General features: G+C 46.8%; 1 protein-coding gene across 3 annotated transcripts in view; it reads right to left on the bottom strand.

The window, feature by feature from the left end:
• STUM (stum, mechanosensory transduction mediator homolog) overlaps positions 1-17,969 on the bottom strand; it is a 61,573-nt gene extending 43,604 nt beyond the window's left edge. For 2 of the 3 annotated variants that reach the window (XM_055234341.2, XM_055234340.2), the window contains exon 1: positions 17,547-17,932. In XM_055234341.2, the coding sequence (XP_055090316.1) occupies positions 17,547-17,748 (202 nt within the window). In that variant the 5' untranslated portion in view covers positions 17,749-17,932. Of the gene's footprint in view, positions 1-17,546 lie in introns of all 3 variants that reach the window. The other variant, XM_063613973.1, reaches the window with a different exon arrangement.
• Between the last annotated feature and the right edge of the window lie 5,279 nt (positions 17,970-23,248).

Below are 23,248 nucleotides of genomic sequence, written 5' to 3'. Positions count from 1 at the left end.
GGGGGCTTTGACATTTCAAACAGTGGAGGTTCTTTCTGTGAATGGAGGAAGAGAAATCAAACCACGCAACTGAGGATTCCATTCCTAAGCAAGTGTCATTCCCCAAGGGAAGAGGAACAGAAGAATGGGTGATGGGGGACAAAAATGCAAAACAACGGGTCCTAGGGAGAGGGGAGTACACTGGACTGAGTAGTGACTTGCTTTCAATATCTTCTGTTTATCACAGAAAGAGTAAGGAGGAATCGCTGGTAAGCCCAGGCACAAGCAATGGGCTGGGCAGCTGTAGCACCTTCCAAAATGAAGGCTCCAGGTGAAAGAGGGAAATGACATTCGGGGAAGGCGGCGATGCTTCCAGCCATCTGGGTTTGTTGGGAGGAGAGCAGGCAGAACCAGGATTCTGCTGCTGGGGAATCCTCTGGGCAGGAGGTGCAGCCCAGAGATCTCTGAGCCAAGCGTGGGCGGGAGACGGGAGGATGGGGGGGTATGCAGAACTACCCAGGCAGGAGCCGGGCAGGGAGTCACGCCTAGCACCTTCTCAAGTCTCCACCCCTCCCCCAACTGAGGCATCTCCTGAGCACTAGAGCCATTTGCAAGCTGGACACCCACACTTTTCAGATGGCAGGAAGCTCTGGCTCCATGTACTGGCTGTTCCAGAGCTTCTAGGAGGAAGACTGTGTTAGAAACCAACATCTTTAGGAAAACCAGGTGGAGGTGGGTGGGGATGAGAAGGGAGGGTGGGGGAGCAGTAGTAGTGCCAAGGCTGGTGGTTCAGGACCCCACAGTCTAGTCAGGGGTGCTAAAAACAAACATCTCTGTGTGACCAGGGGGTCCCAGCAGGAAGCAAAGGCTCTCACCGCCAGGGTCTTCATGAAGGAACTATACACAGAGGTCTGGGCAGGATGGGAGGCTGAAATGCTGGTGCCCAGCAACAGTAGGAGGCCATTCTCACCCTTGGGCCTGAGGGGCAGGGAGAGGGAAGGCTGTTGTTGGGTGGAGAGGGCTGGGGTAGTGGAAGGGGGCTGTAGAATGGAATTCGTGGTCACAGACAGGAAGTTGGAAGGAATGGGAAACCAATACCCCAAATTCTCCTTCCTTTCCTCCATCCCTACCAGTGCCTCCCATTGGCTAAGACACCCAGAAGCCAGAGGGCAAGGGGGCTGGTGATGCAGGCCATAGAGGTCGGCCTCCTCGGGTCCAGAGCAGGATAGGGAAGAGCAGAAAATGCATGGGGGAGGGCAGGGGAGTGGGAGCCACTGGCCTACCTGTCAAGCCTCCTCCCCTGCCCACCTCTGCTAGGGCAAGGCTTCTTAGTCATTCAGAACCGGAATGCATGAGATGCATCAGGCTAAGTGCTGAGGCTCCCATCAACAGGATGAGCTGGAATGAGAAGCCGGGATTCCAGATCTCAGCCAGCAGAAGCCACACTCTCCTTGAGAAAGGGGCACATTTCCCAGCTCATTATCACTCAGCAAGTAGGGCTGGGATTCTACTGGGTGCCCTGCAGTGGGCCCTCCACTAGAGGAAGTCACACAAAAAAGGTATAATCAAAGAGATAAGACTAACCCACATGCTAAGTTAGAAAACTCAAAATTAGAGTGGCAGGTAGACCAGATAATCCAAGAGTAGATGCCTGGTTCTAATGCACGTTCTACCCATCACCCAACCACCAACCCCAGCCATTGCTGACTGTCTTCAGACGCATGTTAAGAATCACACTCTTTTCTCCCCATGATTGGTGGCAGTGCCACCCCCATGATGCTGGGCAGGGAACCCCATGAATAATAAAAAACAATGAGATGGAAATAGGCCTGGGAGACAAAGACACTCACCCACTCCCTTCCCTGAGTCCTCCTTCAAGAAGTGCTTTGCTTGACCTCCAAGCATTTCCTGAGGACCTACATCTTGAAACAGGGTAACCTAGCTCCTAAGTCCTCAGGGAAACTGACACAGAGAGATCTAGAACATCCTGGGGCAAGAGTTGTATTGGGCTCAGAAGGGAAACTAGAAGGAAAAATAAACCACACCGTGGGCCCACCCAAGAGTGGGCCCACCCAAGAGTGGGCCCAAGTAATTGGGTATCTCGCCAGACTCAAGACTTTCCTGAGTTTTCTTTCCCTTTAGCCCAAATCAATTCCCAAGCACTGAGGCCCTTGTTCTCAGGATGTATCAGCCTCAGAGTTCAGCCATGGGCAGTCGGACCCAAGATCACCTGAGCCTTTTGGCCAAGCCTGACCTGTGAGTGAGGGTGCATCAGAGCTCGCCACCCTTTCTGCCTTGAGCCTCAGAACCCCAGCGATCTGGGCCTAAGATGGTAATGTTTACTTTTTTCCCTTCTGAGTCAGGCCACAGGGCAATTCCTGGAAGGATTCCACTTGCACGTTCAACCCACATGACCTCTCAGAGCAGCCAAGGCAAAGGGGCAGTTCTCCCATGCCCTCTCGGCATGGCAAAGTCACTGGTTGTTGATTTGAGGTGGTTTCTTTGAGGTCCATGGACAACTTCTGGACTCCACACTAAGTCAAAAAGAGGAATAACAAAGAAAATGAAGACTTCTCCAAAATAGCTCTGCAGCATTGGGATCTGCTCTTGCTCTGGCTGAAGCATTCAGATTCCTGATCAGCCCCAAAGGAAGCCTGCAAAGGCAGCCTGTCAGATCCATGGGCCACTGAAGAGAATCGGGTGTGCACAACGACCCCTGCCTCCTGGAAAACTCACTTTAACTGAGTTAGTTCATCAAGCCTATGCTGATGGAGCAGAAAAACACCTCATACTCCCAAATAGCTGCAATAAACTTTTGTGTGCCCTTAGGGTTTTAATAGTAAGGATCTCTGGAAAAATCTCCTTTGGGGGCCTGGGCCTTGCAAATCAATGCAACCTTGTGCCCTGACTTTTTTCCTGTGGTCCCCAGTTAGCCCCTGACTTACTTATGGCTGGTAGACCTTATGGAAGTGATAAGAGAGAGGATGTGACTGGCTTAGAGTAGAGTAGTTTGGATTTAGGTGCAATCACTATATCTGAACTGTATGAGTGTGTTTGGCTTTTTGCCAAATATTTTAACTTTTTATTTTAAAATAGTTTCAAGCTGGCAGAAAAGTTGCAAAAATAATGCAAAGAACTCTGGTCTACGCTTTACCCAGATTCCCAACTTTTAACATTTCACTCCATTTGTCTTGCCATTCTCTCTCTCCACATTCTTTTTGTTTCTTTCTGAACAATTTGTGAATAAGCTGCTGACATCACGGCTCTTTATTTCTTTATATTTCAATGTGTTTCCAAAGAACAAAGATATTCTCTTATATATTCATAGCACAGTTAAACTTAGGAAGCTAAATATTGATACAATATTTCATCTAATCTGCAATCTGTATTCTAATTTTTGTCAATTGTCTCAATAATGTCCTATTGTGATTCTCTTTTCTTCCAGTACAGGATGTAATCCAAGATTATGTTTTATATATAGCTGTCATGTGTTTTAGACTCCCTTAATATTTTATGACAATGATGCTTTTGAAGAATACAGGCCAGGTACCTTGTAGAACACCCCTCAATTTGGGTTTGTCTGATGTTTCCCCATGAGCAGATCCAGTTTATGAACCCCTGGCTAGAAGACAACAAAAGTGATATTGTGTTCCTCTCAGGATATCACATCAGTAGGTACATGATGTCTGTTCCTTGTTGATGATGTTAATTTTTAACAGCTTTATTGAGATACACTTTTTTTTTTTCAGACAGAGTCTTGCTCTGTCGCCTAGGCTCGAGAGGGTGTGCAGTGGCGCAATCTTGGCTCACTGCAACCTACGCCTCCTGGGTTCAAGTGATTCTCCTGCGTCAGCCTCCCGAGTAACTGAGACTACAGGTATGCACCACCACACCTGGCTAATTTTTGTATTTTTAGTAGAGACGGGGTTTCATCACATTGGCCAGGCCAGTCTCAAACTCCTGACCTCAGGTGATCCACCCGCCTCGGCCTCCCAGTGTGCTAGGATTACAGGAGTGAGCCACCACACCAGGCCAGAGATGCAATGTTCATATCATAAAATTCACCCACTGAATAATTCAGTGGCTTTTAGTATATTCACAGCTTTGTGGAACCATCACCACAATCAATTTTAGAACATTTAGAACATTTTCATCACCCCCAAAAGAAAGCTCATACCCATTCATGGTCACTCCCCACTTCCCCCCAACCTCACCCCCCACCCCACATACTGTCTATCTCTATGGATTTGCCCACTGTGGAAATTTCCTATCAGTGGAATTACACAATGCGTGGCCTTTTGTGACTGAGTTCTTTCACCTAGCACACTTTTTCAGGGTTCAGATGATGTTAATTGTGTTCACTCAGTCAAGATGCTATCTGGTTCCTGCACTCTGTCATGTTCCCCGTGTAAGTTAGAAGCATTCCAAGGGTAGACACTTCACAATCATGCAAATAAATATCCTGCTCCTCATCCAACTTCCCCCTAGACTTAGATTTGATGGTTATTGACCAAACCAATCTTTATTAACAAGGTTTACTAAGATCGATCCCTTCCACCACTCCTCTGACACTCATCAGTGGTTAGCTACATAACTGGAAAGTTCACAAGGTAATTAGAGATGGTGGCCCCGCTCTTCTCAGTTACATCATAACTGCTTCAACAAGTCCCCCACAGACCAGGCCATCTGTCCCAGCAACATCTCTCCTCTGCTCCAGTTCCTCCCTGAGTGGTCGGGGACCAAGGACTCCTCAGAGACACACATGCTTCAGGACAACGCGTCTGCCCTAATTCTGCATGCAGCCCTGAGAACTCTGAGCTAGGAAGGCCAAGAAGTGACAGGAAAGCCTGTGTCTCCTGGGGAAGGGTCCACTAGGTTAAAAGAACAAGGACCTGATCTTGATTCCACATTTCCTACCAGTAGTTAATATGCAAACGTACCTTCACTTCAGCAAACACCTACTACAAAGGTGCTAGTTGCGATTGGAAATAGAAGATAAGTAAAGCACAGCCCCTACCCTCAAGGAGACGATTTCCCATAAAAGGATTAAGACAACCAAAGAACCAGAATCTCAAGGAGAGCAAGAGGAACGTCCTAAGTGACCTGACTATTCTGAGGAAGGAAGAGCCCACCTCACTGGCATGGTCAGGAAAGGCTTTCGGAAGAGGGCATTTGAGATGGGTCTTGAAGGCTGGGTAGGAGTTAGACAGCGATGATGGAGGAAGGTGTACCAGGCAGAGGGTATAGCAGGAGCAATGATGCTCCCAAATAAAGGCCTACATAAAGCGAGGGAAAGAATGGGTGAAGCTCACTAGACCCTCGTGGGTCCAATGTGGAATGTGAACTTGGTTCAGTGGACAATGGGGAGCTCCTGAAGAATTTCAAGGAAGGAGAATCTAATGATCAGAGCTGAGACATGAATAGAAATGTGCTTAATCTGCTAACAGAGAAAATCAAAATGGGAGCATTATACCACAGCCATTCTGAGATGTGACCCAGGGGACCCACTTCCATTTGATCTGCCGTCGGTGCTCCCTTCTGCAGCTTGGCCTAAGAGTGACACTTCTGAAACCAATGCAACATCCCCAGCCAGGGCCAGAACTTATCCATCCCAGAGAGAGTGACTCACTCCATCACAAACATGCCCCACATTTCAACTTGTGCCACTGGCTCTGTGCTATTCCATTTTCATTGAGAATGTTTTCTGCTTGGTGACATGCTTCTTTTTCAAACGAAACAGAAAATAGAAGATGACAATCACCGAAACAATGTTCCATAGCCTGGAGGCTGCTTGCATCTTGCCAACCAGCAACACTAATGTGAGCTTTGTCTTCTGAGACGTGGATTCCTGCGCTGGCAGAACTTGGAGACAGCAACAGCAAAAAGCTTCCCAAACGATCACCCTTCCCCAAGAGCACCTGGATTAAGGTGTTCCTGTCGCATCAAACTTCCAAGGTTCTGGAAGAAAAGTGGTCAAGTAGTGAGGTTGGAAGCCAGGGCTGAGGAAGGAGCAAAAGGCTATAGATTTCCTAAAAGCCATTGAATCACATACTTTGTGTGTTTTTTTGTTTTGTTTGTTTATTTTGAGACAGAGTCTCACTCTGTCACCCAGGCTGGAGTGCGGTAGCGTGATCTCAGCTCACTGCAACCTCCACCTCCCAGGTTCAAGCAATTCTCCTGCCTCAGCCTCCCAAGTAGCTGGGATTACACGTGCCTGCCATCACGCCTGGCTAATTTCTTTTTTTTTTTTTTTTGAGACGGAGTCTTGCTCTGTTGCCCAGGCTGGAGTGCAGTGGCGCAATCTCGGCTCACTGCAAGCTCCACCTCCCGGGTTCATGCCATTCTCCTGCCTCAGCCTCCCAAGTAGCTGGGACTACAGGCGCCCGCCACCGTGCCTGGCTAATTTTTTGTATTTTTAGTAGAGACGGGGTTTCACTATGTTAGCCAGGATGGTCTCGATCTCCTGACCTCGTGATCCGCCCACCTCGGCCTCCCAAAGTGCTGGAATTACAGGCGTGAGCCACTGCGCCCCGCCAATTTTTTTTAGTACAGACGGGGTTTCATCATGTTGGCCAGGCTGGTTTTGAACTCCTGACCTCAAGTGATCTACCCGCCTTGGCCTCCCAAAGTGCTAGGATTACAGGTGTGAGCCATCACGTCCGGGCTGAATCATACACTTTGAAAGAGTGACTTGTGTAGTATGTAAATATATCTCAATAACGTTGTTCTGGAGGGGCAAGGGTGGAGCAGTGAGGAGAAGGGTCCTGGTGGCAGGCATTGATGTGGTCACTGACAGGTCATGTGGCTGTGCAGTTGTCCTCCACAGTCCTCACCAGGTCTTCATTAACAGCGGTGTGTTCAGTTAACTGGACAAATATGAATTAACCCTCCAGGACAAGCCAGGCACTGTGACAGGCAGGGAGGCCCCGAAGCCAGGGTAACTGATGGTGAGATTGTGGGTCAGAGCCTCCACGTGGTAGGCTCACCCTTTCTTCTCTTGTCTGTAAATTGAAAGTATTGCAGCCGCCCTAAAGTTCTTTGGGCCTTGGAAAGTTGAACCATTTTCATTGTTGAGGTTTCAGGACAGGCTCTTCTCCACAAACAGCAAATTGCTCTTGGCCTCAGGGTCAAACTTCTCACACAACAGAGACCAGAGCTGGACTGAGTGCTCTGCTCAACAGGGGGCTCTGGCCATGGCCCCTACAAATTCCAGGTTCAAGGGCAGTCCTGGCCTTATCTCATTTTATTCTTTTCAAGAAAAGTTACTTCATCAATGTAATTTATGGTCTGTCATAAAATAAATGCGTGGTGAATCCCCATGTCCTACCTTTTGATTAGGAAAATATGGTCTCCTTCCCATTGCCTCCGCTTTCCCCTAGGAATGTCATTTCTAGTATGTGCTCAGCCTGGGCCAATGAGACCCAGCACCCAGTTCTCACTAGGAAGTTCCCATGCCGAAGACACACCTGCTACCCTACCCTGCCCCAGATTGTGGGGCTTCAAGTGTGCTATAAACCACCACCAAGTGTGTGCCTCAAAGGTATATGGACACAGAGATTTTCAAACCCAGACCTAGAAACTAAACTATGCTCTAATTTTTATTGTAAAATAACTATAGGTAAAGTCTATGGAACATTTGTGCACACAAACACACAGGTGCACATCCGCCCACCCACCCACCCACACACACACACACACATACACACACACATTCAGTCACCACTTTGATGTTCCCCACAGCCTTTTACCAAACTGTAAAGTTAGCCTCAGAGACACATCCCTCGCACAGGCCCAGGGTTTGGGGAGTACAGTGGAGAAAGCTTCCAGCTGGTGTGTTGAACTGAGCCCTGGAGAATGTGTGCCCTTCCCCTTCAAGCCAGCACGTCACGTGTGGGAGGTCTGGTTGGGTGCCCAGTGGGAATTCCTAGGTGTCAGCTCCATGTGCTGCATGGAACTGAGCTGCTGAAAAAAGGTGGAAGTGCTTGTTAGTCACCCTGTCCACCCCCAGTTGCCACTCAGAAATACCCCAGGAATGATCCTGGGAACAAAGGGGATTTTGCTAATGATTTTTGTGTGTTGATTTTGTATCGCACAACTTAATTGTATTATATTCTAACATATTCTAACAGTTTTTTGGTGGAGTCTGTAAGGTTTTCTATATATAGGATTATGTCATCAGAAGTGACAGTTTCACTTCTTCCTTTCCTATTTGGATGCCTTTTCTTTCCTTCTCTTGCCCAATTGCTCTGGCAAGGACTTCCATTATGTTGAATAGAAGTGGCAAAAGTGGGCATCCTTGTCCTGTTCCAGATCTTAGAGCAAAGGCTTTCAACTTTTCACGTTGAGTATAACGTTAGCTGTGGGCTTCTCATATATGGCCTTTATTGTGGTGAGGTATAACCTTTCTATACCTAATTTGGTGAGATTTTTTATCATAAAAGGATGTTGAATTTTGTCAAATGCTTTTGCTGAATCTAATGAGATGATCATATGGTTTTTGTCCTTTGATCTGTTAATGTGATGTATCACATTTATTGATTTGCATATGTTGAACCATTCTGGCATCCTAGGGATAAATCTTAATCATGGTGGATGATCCTTTTAACGCATTGTGGAATTTGATTCACCAGTATTTTGTTGAGGATTTTTGCATCTATGTTCATTAGGGATATGGGCCTATAATTTTCTCTTCTTGGACATGTCAGAATGGCTTTTATTAAAAAGATGAAAGATAACAAGTGCTGGTGAGGACGTGGAGAAAAGGGGAACCCTTGCACATTGTTGGTGAGAATGCAAATTATAGGACCATTATGGAAAATAGTATGGAGATGCCTCAAAAAGCTAAAAATAGAATGACCATATGACCCACAATCCTACTTCTGGATATTTACCCAAAAAATTTGAAATGTGTTTATCCAAGAAATGTCTGCACCCCATGTCTACTATAGCACTGTTCACAATAGTTAAGTTATGGAATCAACCTAAGTGTCCATCAGCAGATGAATGGATAAAGAAAAGGGGGTATATACGCACAATAGAGTATATTCAGCCTTAAAAAAGGAAAGTCTATCATTTGCAACAACATGAATGGAACTGAAAAACATTATGCTAAGTGAAATAAGCCAGGCACAGAAAGACAAATACTGCATGCTCTCACTCATACGTAGAATCTAAAAGAATCAAAGTCATAGAAGAAGAGAGTCGAATGGTAGTTGCCAGGCACTGAGGTGGGTGAAGGAAATGGAGAGATGGTGGTCAAAAGGTATAAAATCATGAGAGAAGTATGATTTTTTCCCCTTTTTTGAGTTCGATTGCACAGTGTGGTAAACATAGTTAATAATAGAGTATCGTACATTTCAAAGTTGCCAAGGGAGTAAACTTCCAATGTTCTCACCACAAGAAGTGTTCAGTATTTGAGATGATGGATACATTAACTAGCTTGATGTAATTATTCCACGTTGTATTCATAAACTATACCCCACAAATTTATATAATTAGAAATTGTCAATTTACAATTTAAAAGTGCAAGGGGGATTTTGCTAATATTAATTGGTAACAATAACCTTTTCTGACCGTGGAGTGCTTTACAGTTAACGGTGCATCATGACTTTGTCAGATGCCCAAGCAGAGATTATTATTTTCATTTTACAAGTGAGAAAACTGAGGCTCAGAGAGGCTAAGTGACCTGCTCAAGGTTCCATGCTACTGAGGAGTTAGAATTAGGTCTGAAGCCTCCTGGCTTCTAGTTTATCTCCCTTTTCATGATGCTTTGTGGCATCATGAACCTAATGTTGAACTCGAAATGGCACTTAATTTAGACCATCCAGGTCATTCTGTTTAGCCTGTTGCTCATCTCCCAGATGGCCAAGTTTACCAGGAAAGCATTGCCTAACCACTGCAGACTGGATGAAATGGGCCCCAGTGGCCCATCCTTTCCTCCATTAAAGCACACACTACTGTCTGTATTCATTAGCGTCTGCCTTCCCATTAGATTGTCAGCTCCTTGAGGGCAGGGACCACATCTTCTTTGACTTTCTGCCTCAGCTCTGAGCATAGACCTGGCACACAGTAGGAGCATGTTAAGAGTGAAATGCTGCTGAAGGCACTCAGAAGCCAGCCCTCCTCTGCTTAGCAAGCTATCTACACTTTATTGAGACACAAACTTCCCCTGTATCATCTGTTAACTGACCACTCCCGTGGCAGTTGGGTCCCTTGCCATTTCTCAGAAGGAATTCTGATGCTGTTAACACATCTATTTGAAATTACCCTTGAAATGGGACAGGTCCAAACTGAGATGTGCTATAAGTGTAAAATATACACCGGATTTGAAAAACTTAGTATGCAAAAAAGAAAATACATCTTATGAATAATGTTTATATTGATTATATGTTGATAATATTTTGAATATATTGGGTTAAATGAAATATATTATTAAGGTTAACTTCATCTATTCCTTTTTACTTTTTGTGATATAGGTATGTACTAGAAAAATTTTAAATTCCCTATATGACTCATATTATATTTCAGTTGGAAAGTTCTGGCTTAGGTCCTTACAGGTCATAATAAGGACTCGAGCTTTTACTCTGAGTGACATGGGAGCCATTAGAAAGTTTTGAGCTCAAAAGTGACACAATCTGACTCACTCGTGTTTACAAAGTAGCACTCTGGTTGCCATGTTGCGGACAGACTGTAAGGGACATGAGTACAGACAAGCAGACCACGTAGGAAGCTACTGCAGTAATACAGGGGAATGTGGAAGCTTGAACCAGAGAGTGGTAAGAAGTGGTCAGATACTGATCAGGCTTGGAAAGCAGACCAAGAGGACTTCCTAACAGATTGGGCATGGGGTTAAAATAAAAAAGAGTCAAGGTTGACTCTCAGTTTTTGGCCTGAGCCACTGGGAGGCCGCCATTTGCTGGGATGGGGAAAGAGGAGGGAGAACCAGGTCTGGGGAAGAAGACCAGGAGTTTGGTTTTGGATGCGTTATGTCTAGGATGCCTTTTGGTTTCCAAGTGGAGACACTGAGAAGCCAGTTGGATATATGACTCAGGAGTTCAGGGAAGAGGCCTGAGCTGGGGATCTAAACTGGGGAGTCATCATCATAAAAATGCAATTGAAAGCCCAGAGGCTGGGCAAGATCACTGCAGGAGTGAATACAGGCAGAAAAGAGAAGACCAGGGTCAAGAAGACCAAGCGCCCTGGGGAGCTCTAAAGTTTAGAAGTTGTGAAGAGAGGCAAAGGAAGCAGAGAAAGAGCCTTGAGGTAAAAAGAAAACTAGGAGGGAGTGGTGCTGTAGAAGCCAAGGAAAGAAAGCATTTCAGGAGGAGGGAGTGAGCCCCTATGGCCGGCGCTGCTGATAGGTCCAGAAGAGGAAGACAGAGAACCAGCCACTGGATTTAGCAACCTGGAGGAGGCTGGCGACCCTGACAAGTGCAGCGTAAGCGAGTGATGGAGGCAAAAACATGATTAAAGTGAGTTCACAAGAAAATGAGAGAGGAGGGATTGGAGACAACAAATACAGACAGCTCTTTCAGGGCATTTTGCTGTGAAAGGGAGCAAAGAAATGGGCACAGGTCAGAGGGGATATTCCATCAGGAGAGGCTATTTTTAGAAGATAGACAATTTCAGCATGGATGTATGCTGCTGGGAATGAGCCAGTAGACATGAAAACTGATGATGCCAGAAAGACTGGGAATTCTGATGCTTCCCCAGTCTCCAAAGAGTACGCTTATATTGTTTTTTCATGTTTTATCAAATTTAGACATCACCTATCCACTTTCTGCTGTAATACACACAAGCCAGCTTGCTTATATCACCCCTCATTGCACTTTTACTCTTGTTCCCACGTGATTCCAGCAGATCACTATCATCTCACTGTCCCAACACATCAACTATTTCAGTCCATCTGTTGGTCACCTTGGTGCCTTTTATTTCTTGGTCTATTAACTACAGACAGCATCTCTTGACTCCCGTTTTATATGATTGGGGTATTGATGTCTCTACCCTACCATCTGCTGTTAATCCACTTTGCATATGTCATGCTGGGACAATAACAAGACCAACAACCACAAAATCTCAGCAACTCAGGCTTATTTCTGATTCACATGCCATGCCATGGCCTGCTTCTGATGTGCTGTTTATTCTGGGAACTAGTTGAAGGGCATCCCCCATCTGAGACCTGCTATTTTCATGAGAGAGGGAAAAGAACAATGCCAGAACTTCACACCGCCTCTTAACATGTCTGTTCGGCATGGAATATGTCATTTCCACTCACATTCAATTGGCCAAAGCGAGTCACGTGGCCAAACCGGATATCAGTGGACAGGGGAGGAAGTATTCTCCTACAAGGACAGGCAAGCCATATGGCATCAGGTGGGGGTGTGAAATCCTCTTTCAGGGAGAACAGTGAATAATTGGGAACAATAATTTAATCTATCACAATTCCTCTTCTCTCTCCTTCTACTTTCCAACTTCTTTTATGTTGTCAAGCCAGAAACTCTTTACATACTCCTTTATAGCTATTCTTAAGTAGCCTTCAGTGCTTTGTTGTTGATTTTAGAAGTTGAAAGCCACTAAGCAGCATTTACATTATTATGACTAAGCAAATATTCTTTACTGCAGAGCCAAACAGTCCATATCATGCACCACTGTTCCAATGACAGACCCTATGCACTTAGAGCCTTTCTTACATTCTACCACATGCTCACATGTGGACCTTTTGGACTTCTTCATATTTAGGCTATCTCTTTCATAAGAAATTTTTTGTTTTTCCAGAAGTTTCTGAATATGTTTCTTTTTTCTTGTTGATAGAAGAAATATTTGTCTTCTACATCATATCCCTAATAACCTCTAAATTTCTTCCCACTCCATTTATTGTTTGAACTCTTTTTTTCTTTTTGAAGCCGCTGACCTTCTGACCTGATTGGGCAAGCTGCTTCATTTTTGGATCTTAATGCTTTTGCATGGCTCTTTGTCTTTACTGCAATTACTAATTGCCTTCTGTTTTGTTTGGGTGGTTTTTTTGGCTTGCTTTCTGCTTTTCATTACAATCTTAATTTTTTGCAGTGTCCTAATAATACTCTCTACTCTCTGAAATGTCCTTCTCTCATGTCACCTTCAGAGACCTCTTTCCTTCCACTCTAATGAAAAGTAACTACTCGCTTGTTCTGCTGAACAATTTCATCCTGGGGTTGCTTTTCATGGCTACTCTGTATAGGATTCACTGTTTCCTGAATCTTCATATCTCCTTTCTTGGTTTACTCCCTTACTTTGTTGAAAAACATCTTCAGGAACTTCCTTCAAAAGGTTTAGTAGGCTGTAAACTTCCTTGGTCCTTGCATCCTCAGGCCTACTTCACTTTTATATTGAATAAAGGCTTTGGACCAGATGATCCCTAATACCTATTCCAGGAGTATAATTCTAGTCTATATGTTATTTGTGGATAACATACTCTTTCAAGAAGACATTTAAAATAGTTGCTGCTCCCCAGGAATTTAAGATCTACTTAGATAGACAAAGAATAAAGTCTCAAAACAGCAACAAAAAATCTATGATACCAAAGATGCCAGGAGGTAGGACATGATTAATCATCAGTTTGAGCCTTGGGTCTAGAGGAAAGAGAGAGAGAAGAAGCAGAGCCGGCCTGTGGTGCTCTTATTGAGCAAGCAAGACTTTAGCAGCATCAAAGAGTAGGCAGTGTGTTGGGGATAGATTGTCCCTATCTGATGTCCTGAGTCCAGTGGAGTGGTTAAAGGTCAATGGAGGTCCTCCTCCCTTCGACTTTCCCTGTCACTGAGATATCAACATTTTCATTTCACCAAATCAAGATAGATATAATTTTTAAATATAAAAGTATAATGATACCCCTGACCACTAGACGAACTCTCTGGCCATGTCGGGGCATAACAATGAACTTTCATTACAGGTATGAATAATCGTGTATATACTTATTTTTTTTATTTTTATTTTTTTTGAGACGGAGTCTCGCTCTGTCGCCCAGGCTGGAGTGCAGTGGCGCAATCTCGGCTCACTGCAAGCTCCGCCTCCCGGGTTCACGCCATTCTCCTGCCTCAGCCTCTCCGAGTAGCTGAGACTACAGGCGCCTGCCACATGTAGCCTGGCTAATTTTTTGTATTTTTAGTAGAGACGGGGTTTCACCATGGTCTCGATCTCCTGACCTCGTGATCCGCTCGCCTCGGCCTCCCAAAGTGCTGGGATTACAAGCGTGAGCTACCGTGCCCGGCGAATATACTTATAAACATCCTAATTGTTGGAACATGAAGGTACCAATGGTGGTCTTTATTAGTAGAGTTTCACTGAATAGGACTAGAGGTGACTCTCTTTACTAATGTCCATTTGTAAAAATTGTTTTTCATTGTTTCAGTGAGGAGTTGGAGTGATCATAAATCACTTCTCCTTTCCAGCCACTCCCTAGGAGAGAGCACATCCCACTCATGATATGAGTGTTATCCCGAGAGCACTGTTGCTTGGGTGGAGAAGGCACTGGGGAATTTTAAGGATGGGGCTTCTCCACAGCTGGTCCTGCAGACTGGATGGACCTGAGACACCTACATCAGAGGGAAAAAATAAAAATAAAAAACGAGCCTTCATTCAGCAAAGACTGCCCTCTCATCCAATCTAAAATCCAGGAGAGGACTTGCAGGGAAGGAAGTTTCCAGAAAAAAAGAAGAGATCTTTGGGCCAGTGGTCTGAGCAATTTCCAGAATGGGAGTTTAGTGAGGATGGCAAGTGCTTAGGACACGTGATAGATTTTCTCAGCAAGTTCTAACCTAACACTACTCCCTCAGGGAGGCTTTCTCTGAGCCCCCTTCCTTCGCCCCCAGGAAGAATTAATTTCTGCTACAACACTCTGTTCCTGCTGCCATCCTAGCACTTATCAAATTCAGACAAAGTTGGCCTCAATTTTCCTCAACAGTCTATGACATCCTGACTGATTTATTCATCATCACAACCCCAGTCAATGCCTGGCATGTAGTAGGTGCCTGTGTTGGTCAAATGAATGAGTGAATTGAAAGAAGCTGCATTTCATCAAAGAGCAGAATCAGCCATGAATATTCAATTGTCCCAGGAGTTTCAGATAAGCCAGGAGGCCTTGGAGAAGTGGATCTGGGCCAAGTGGTGGATTTCCAAGAGCTGGGGCCATTTAAAACACTCCTGGGGAAGGGGGGCAATAAAACCACCTGCAAGATTGGTCTGAGCTGCTTTGTTGCCTGGGACTCCACTGCAGGTGGAGAGGGGAGCAGAGGGATCAAAAGCACTCAAGGAGGCTTTGCTTCTGAGTGGTCCAGAGGGCAGTTCTGCCCTGGCTGCAGCGACCCCCACCCAGAGATGGGACCAGTGCTCAGCTCTGCAGAAGAGCAAGATGGACCCACCATCCCCAGAGAGTTTCCTATGCACCAGACACTGGGATTTACGTAATCATGTTTCATCCTCTCAGCAACGCCAAGAGACAGGTGTGCCTGACTTACAGATGAGAACCACCACCAAGGATCAGGAATCCCTCATTCTGTGTGGAGAGGAGCAGGAGCCTGTGCACTCAGTAAACTGTACAATAGCAACCAAAGCAAAATTAAAAAAAAAAAAAGCCAGGATTTTGTCACTGAAAATTGAGAAATCTGTGCACCTACACCTCACCTGTTTTATTACTTTTGTGGTTTGCATATCTTCCCTTTATTTTCTCCTGGTTTCTTATAATGGTTTGTTTTGTTTGTTTGTTTATTTGTTTCACAAAAATCCCATAGGATTCTGATCTCACAAAGGGAAAAGCTGGATCCCCAGGGCAAAGAGCCAGGGGTCAGCGGAATGGACGATGCCCTGCAGCCGACGCTGTCAATGCAGCAGGGCTAAGGCTGGGAAAGGCACCTAGTGAGGGGAGACCAGGGAGGGTACACACAGGTGCATGGGTGGGCAGCTGCTGTCTCCTGGGGCTGGTCTCCCACCAGGTGGTTTCCTCGTGCAGCAGTGACTTGGTGCAGCCCCTCTCACCTGGCACCAATGCATTTGTTTCCTCAAAAGACCATAGGGTGGCGTTTACATCACCACTTTAAAAAAAAAAAAAAAAAGGTGAATCAAGATGCATGCTGGCTCAGGAGGATCTTCATATCCACCAGAGGGAGGGCTAGGCAGTCTCTTTTTACTCCAGCAGGTGAGAATTTCTGATAAAACTAGATTAACATCAGCTTGCCTCCTTGCAGTGTCTAAATGTGCAAAGAGAGCTGATCTGATGACACCAGCCAGGAGGACAGGCTGCTGGAGGCATCCCAGAAGAGAGAAGCCCAACTAAAGACCACCTAACTTACTGCTCAGATAGGCTGCTCTGGCTGCAGCAGCCCCTTAGGGTAGAAAGACAAGTAAGCTCGGAGGGGAAAGTGAACGGGTCCTGCGTGGGTGGCTGTGGCCTTGGCTATCACGCAGCAGAGGCCCCTCCTAAGCAGGCGAAGAGCGAGGAGACCGTGAGAAAGGCCAAAGTCAAACTGAAAACCCCTTCCAGCTGGCCTCTGCTCTTGGGAACTTGGAGCCATACGTTGGCAACAGGCTCGCCGACAGGGGCACGCTTTCTCCCGGAGAGGGCACTGGGGCGCCTGCCTCTTCGCGCGGGCACGGGAGAGGAGGGCACCTCCCAGCACGCAGGAGCAGCCAGTGCCAAGCTGGAGGAGGGGAGGAGCGTGCAGGCAGAGACCTGGGGGTGGAGTCAAGGGAGGGAGAGTCAGGAAAACTTCTCATTCCCTGCCTCCCTTCACCCTCCCGCACCATCTCTGTAAGGGGCCTCTGCTTTAAAACGTGGGACATAGATGCCACCAGAACCCCTGCCGGCTGCCAGAGTCCTGCACAGAATTACATCGGCGCACTCTCTACTTCTCAGGAACAGAAGGGATCCGAGGGAGCTATGGGTTCATCTCTGGCCACATGCATCCAAACTAATAAAATCATCCCCCATCCCCCTGGCGCCCTGCGGGGTGCTGGCGGAAGTGCAGACACCCCAGAATGAGGCGGAGGAGACTCTGGCTAGAGTTCTCGTTCCCACGCGGTCCGCACTCCGCGAACCAAAGGGGGCTGCAGGTATATCTAGCCCGGCTTGTCCCCTTTCCCCGGCTCAGCTGACTTCGACGCCCAGGAGTTTGATCCTCGCCGCCGAGGCCCTAGCGCTCCTTCTGACCCGACCCCATTCCTCTCGGAGAAATGGGCTCGCGGACGGATGCACACGACGGAGAGGAGCAGAAATCGGCGCGCCGGGAAGGGAGCCCTACTCCGAAGCCGGCAGAGCCATTCCGGCCGCCGCTTCGGGCTCCAACATTGGCCGCAAAGTTTCCGGCTCTTTGGGCCCCCACCTGCGGGTCGGAGACCCCAGCGCAGGCTCTCCCCTCTGGGGTGCCCACTCCACGCGCTTCTGCCACCTGCCAGGGGACGCCAGGAGCGGGCGGTCGCGCGTGGTCGCAGCACTTGGAGCGCGCGGCCCCGCCAGGAGGTCTCCGGCCGCGCCCTTTTCTCCCCCCACGCCCTCCCGCGGCGGGGTCCGGGTCGCAAGGGTCGAGGCAGCCGTGTCTTACCCAGTCCCGGCACGAAAGTGTTGAGGAAGAGGCAGATGACGGCCACGGGGAAGGGCATGTAGGGGATGGCGGCGCGCAGGGGGCCCTTCTTCTCGCGGACCTGCACCACCACCCCGCTGGACGAGGACGCCCCCCGGGGGTCCGCCGCCGCCACCGCTGCCGCCGCCGCCGCCGTCTCGGCGTCTTTGAGCGAGGGCTCCATGGCCGGGCGAGCTCTCAGGCAGCCGGGCAGCACAGCCGGAGCTGGCGCCCAGCGTACGGGAGCAGGAGACTGCCGGCTGCGGGCTCCGGGCTCCGCGCCGAGCTCAGGCGGCCGCCGTGCTCCGTGCGCCGCGCGGCTCGCGGAGACTCCCGCCCTCCGGCGTCCCCACACGCCCGGCGGAGGGGCGGAGAGGGCGGCGCGACACCCGGTGACAGTGCTCTGACGCCCCTCCTCGCCAGGCCCCTTCCCCGCCCCCTCCCTCCAACCAAAACCACCACTCACAAGGAATGGAAAATCAGGGCGAAGGGAAGGCAGTGGAAGAGGATCGCAAAGGGAGCTGGTTGCCCAGGTGCTGGAAGGGGTGGACACACCTCGCCCTCCCAGACAGGTGAACTAGGAACCTTGACCACGAAGTCCCGCGAACTGGGAGTGTGTGCTTGGCTGACACCGTTGGGAAAGCCTCGAGGCTGAGTCCCCTGATCTAGAGTCAGCCTTTGGCCAGGGACATGGAGACAAGGGACCGCGCGGCGCCTGACACGTAGTCGGCCTTCAGTGCATTGAGATTTAAATGATTTTGTTTGGGGCGAGCGCAGTGGCTCCCGCCTGTATTCCCAGCACTTTGGGAGGCCAAGGTGGGAGAATTGCTTGTGCCCAGGAGTTCGAAACCAGCCTGGGCAACTTAGCCAGACCCCTCCAGGTCTATTTTGTTAAAAAAAAAAAAAAATCACTAAAAAAAAAAAAAAAAAAGAGTGAATTTGTTTCAAGTGTCAGAGAAAAAGCAATCCTGGGATCGGATCGATAACAGAGGAAACAGATTTTCAAACACCAGGCCAGGTCTCCGCAAGACTAGTTAAAAGATGGGACACTTCCCTACACACACGCACCAAAAGCAGAAAGAAATGCGCCTGTTGCAGGCACGTTGGGAAGCGTTCACCATCCCCTGAACTATGCTGGAGGAAACCTGAGCCTTTTGAGCCCGACGTGGTGGTTAAAGAGCCAGTGAGGACACAGCGCCGTCTGGCGTTAATAATGGGGCAGTTGGTAGAAGCAATAGCCAGCAGCTTGAGGTCCTGTTTTGAATTCGATTTTCTGAATAAGGCTGCCTTAGCCTCCGCACCTGGAAAAAGTAAACGGATGAAAGTTACCTCCTCTAACGTTAGGGAGGGGTTCAAGTCTTCGGAATTAGACAGTCAGCAAATCGTCTGAATAATTGGAAGGGTGCAATAGCCTCCCTTCAGGAATAATAGTAATTAATATTATAAACAACCCAGGGTCTCAGAAGAGGCTAAAAGAACATGGGTTATTGTATAAGTCTCTGAATAAAATAATTTTAAAAGCAAATGGCCAGGGGTTAGTGATGATACTGGTGGACACACACATGCATGTGTACACATACACACACACACACACACACACACGAGTCATTAGCTTAGGTTTGGCAGTCAGAAGAACAGGGTTAAAATTTTTAGTCTTTGTTCAGCCACTAATTACCTGTATGGCTTAGAAGAACTCGCTTAGCCTTTTCTGGCCTGGAGTTACTGTGTTTGTTAAAATCATAGCAAGATTCCATTTAATACACACTTATTGAAGGCCTACTAAGACTTAGATTCCAGGGAGAGAGAAATGAGTAAAATCCAGCCTCTGCCTCCAAGAATCTAAGAAATGAGCTGAGAGATACTGACAACTACAAAGATAGACTTACAGAAACAGTGAGGAATGTTGCAGCTGTGATGTGCCGGAGGTGCTGCGACAACATGGACCTATCTGTGAAGCCAGCTAGCGTGGGGGAGGCCCCGGGGAGGTGTCCCAAAGAAGGCGATACTCAAAGGGACTTGAGCAATGACTACAGTTAACTATTTGCAGATTTGTTTTATTTTCAACAAACATTTATTTATCCAAGCACTCTCTGCCAGGCATCATTCTAAACCCTTTACACATTTTAACTCTTTTAATCCTTACCATAACTCTACAAACTAAGGATTATTTATTTCCCCCTTCTACAGATGGGGAAATTGAAGCACAGAGAAGTTAAACAGGCTGCACAAAGTCCCCCACTAATCAGTGGTAGAGCTGGCAGCTGAATGCAGGCAATCTGGCTCCAGAATCAATTCTATATAACCATTATTTTATTCAGAGACCTAGAAAATAACCCACATTCTGTGAATATTCTTTTGCAGAGCACTTGAACTGTCTTAGGGCCGGTCAATCATTCCTCCTGGAGAAAAAGAATTTCAGGGAAGTCAGTGGATTTGCATCCCCCAGTTTTCCAGATGATTTGCTGAATATCTTGGATGTCAGAAAGACATCCAGGCAGCACAACAAAATATACAAAGGCATGGGAGCCCAGGGGAGTAGGGATGATTCCAGGAATTGCAGTGTGGCTGGCACTAGGGCTTGTGTAGGCAGAGACAGGAGATGGATCTGGTGGGGTGGACAGGCATCTAGTACTGAATGGCAAAGGAATTTGGACTTCATCTCGGTGGTGGCGACGCAGAATCACTGGAACATTTTAAGCAGGAGTGTGGCATAAGTGTTCCAGTTACTATCACTATGTCACAAATTACCCCCAAATTTAGCAGCTTAACACAACCATTTTTTTCTGATCACAAATTCTGTGGTTAGGAGCTTGGACAGAGCACATCAAGATAAGTCTTCTTTGCTCCTTGTATCTGGAGCCTCAGCTCAGGAGACTGAAATGGCTGACAGCTGGAACAGCCGGGGCTAGAGGATCCACTTCTGAGAAGATTCTTAGGAATCTGGACTGGGGTAACTTGAAAGCTGGGTCAACTAGGATGGGTCAGCAAAGCGCCTACACATGGTCTCCCCACGTGACTTGGACTTTTCACAATATGACAGCTGGCTTCTGAGAGGGAATTTCCTGAGAGGAGGCCCCCAGAGAATGAACATTGCAGGACTGGTGGAAGCTGTGTGGACTTTTCTGCCCTAACTTTGGAAGTCACACAGTGCCACTTCTGCAGGGCTTTACTGGTCGATGCAGTCACAAGCCTGCCCAGATTTCATGGGGGACACCCCGCCTCTCTATGGAGGGGTGTCAAAGACCTGGGCCTAGGCTTTAAAACCACCACCATTAATGAGATGTATTTGTTCACAGTGTGGAAGATGGGCTGGAGGATAAAATCAGGTCACATGCTTATGTAGAGGCTGAGGGGGAGGAGGACTCTTCCTGACTGAAAAGGACTGAGAATGGGGGAGGGACAGTTCCCAAATGAAAACTAGATATTAGTAGCAGACAAGGAGGAAATGAGTTTGAAGGGTCTGAACACATCCGAGAGGTAGCGGGGACTTATTGATTAAATGGCCAGCATAGACAATTGTCTTGATAAAAGTTGGATATTGAGTCAAACTGAGAATCAAGAAAGCAATTGGGGCTGCAGATTTGGGAGCCATCAGCATACAAATGGTAGTTAGAGCGCTGTATGCAGATATGGAATTTAAAAAGTCATAGAGGCTGGGTGCAGTGGCTCATGCCTGTAATCCCAACACTGGGAGGCTGAGGCAAGAGGATCGCTTGAGCCCAGGAGTTCAAGACCAGCCTGGGCAACATGGCAAAACTCCATCTGTACGAAAAATACAAAAATTAGCTGGGTGTGGTGGTGCACACTTCTAGTCCCAGCTACTCGGGAGGCTGAGGTTGGAGGATCTCCTGAGCCTGGGGAGGTCGAGGCTGCAGTGAGCCATGTCGCACCACTGCATTTCAGCCTAGGCAACAGAGTGAGACTCTGTCTCAAAAAAAAAAGTTACAGAATTTCTGTAATTAAGCAGAAAGAAAAAAGGAGAGAAACGAGGTTTACATGGAGAAACACTAACAGTGTTTCATGGAAGCCAAAATAGGAAGATTTTAAGGAGGATGCAGTCAGCAGTGTCAAATTCACTGAAGGGTAAGGTAAACCCCAAAGTGCCCTTAGATTTGGCAGTTGGGAGATTTAACTCTCTGGGATCCTAGCTAAAATGTCTCACGTGCTATGTATCCCTTTTCTAGGAACGTGTCCATTTCGTGGAAGTTATGGAATTTGTTGGCATAAAACTTTTTCTACTTTCCTCTTATCTTTTTAATGTCTGTCAAAGCTGTAATGATGTCTCCTCTTTCATTTCTAATATTGTTCATCTGTACATTCCTTTTTTCCTTACCACTCTTGCAAGAGGTTTATACAGCATCTACTTGACATTGTGATTGCAGCTGATGTTTGTAGGAGAATTTAAGATCTAAGGTATTTCAGGGAGGAAGAGGCTTCCGAATAAAGGTTAAAATCTTAAATGATCATCTCAAAAAATCAGACACAAACGCAACAGGGGAAACAGACCAAACAGTTCATTACATCAGCCAAATAATACATCTGGGCCAAGCATTGGGTCATGAAGATAAAAATATATTTCTTGGCCTTGTTCTGTCATCAGATGAATAAAGTACATCAAGTTTTGGACATTTTTTAGCTAAAATAAAAATTTGCTGAAGTCAGCTTCCAAACTGCATGAGGAATTCATATTCCAACCAGGTGGCTCCTTTTTGGCAAAGATTGGTATCATAGCATCAGCAGTGGAAAGACAAACTTTGTTTGAAGCTCTGAGCCTTTGAAAAAGTTTTTTAACCTCTCTGAGCTTCAGTCTTCAAAACTGTAAATAATACCTAGCTCATTTGTGTATAAGAGGATTAAGTGAGATAATACGTATAAGGCACTCAATAAGTAAATGGCAACTGAATCAGAGGCTTTTTCATGCCAAGTGATGGAACACAACTCAGATTTAGTTTATGGGGAAAAAAGTATGGATGTAATGGCTTTTTGATGTATCAACTTGGCTAGGCTCAACTCTAGCCCACAGAATTCCCTTTCTAGTTAGTTTCCATTTATGTTGGGCCAATGGGAATATTCTTGCTCAAGAGTTGGAAGACAGAAGGGAGGCAGCAGCCATTTTGTAGTATTCACACACCTTCCCTGAGGTATCTAATCAAATACAAATCTGGGTGTTTCAGTGAAGGAATTCTGCAGATGTGATTTAAAGTTCCCAATCAGGGTGGGCGTGGTGGCTCACACCTGTAATCCTAGCACTTTGGGAGGCTGAGGCGGGTGGATTGCTTGAGCTCATAAGTTCAAGACCAGCCTGGGCAACATGGCAAAATCCTGTCTCTTCAAAAAATACAAAAAATTAGCTGGATGTGGTGACACGTGCCTGTAGTCCCAGCTACTTGGGAGGTTGAGGTGAGAGGGTGGTTTGAGCCCAGGAGGCAGAGGTTGCAGTGAGCTGAGATCACTGCACTCCAGCCTGGGTGATAGAGACAGACCTTGTCTCAAAAAAATGAATAAATAAAACAAAGTTCCCAATCAGTTGACTTTAAGTTTATCAGTGGAACCTGGGCAACGTGGTGAGACCTCATCTCTACCAAAAAAAAAAAAAAAAATTTTTTTTAATTAGCTGGGTGTGGTAGCACATGCCTGAAGTCTCAGCTACTCAGGAGGCTGAGGCAAGAGGATCACTTGAGTTC

This window comes from Symphalangus syndactylus, chromosome 19 (genome assembly GCF_028878055.3).
Source record: "Symphalangus syndactylus isolate Jambi chromosome 19, NHGRI_mSymSyn1-v2.1_pri, whole genome shotgun sequence".
Taxonomy (NCBI): Eukaryota; Metazoa; Chordata; class Mammalia; order Primates; family Hylobatidae; genus Symphalangus; species Symphalangus syndactylus.
This window is presented reverse-complemented; position numbering and strand designations above follow the sequence as displayed.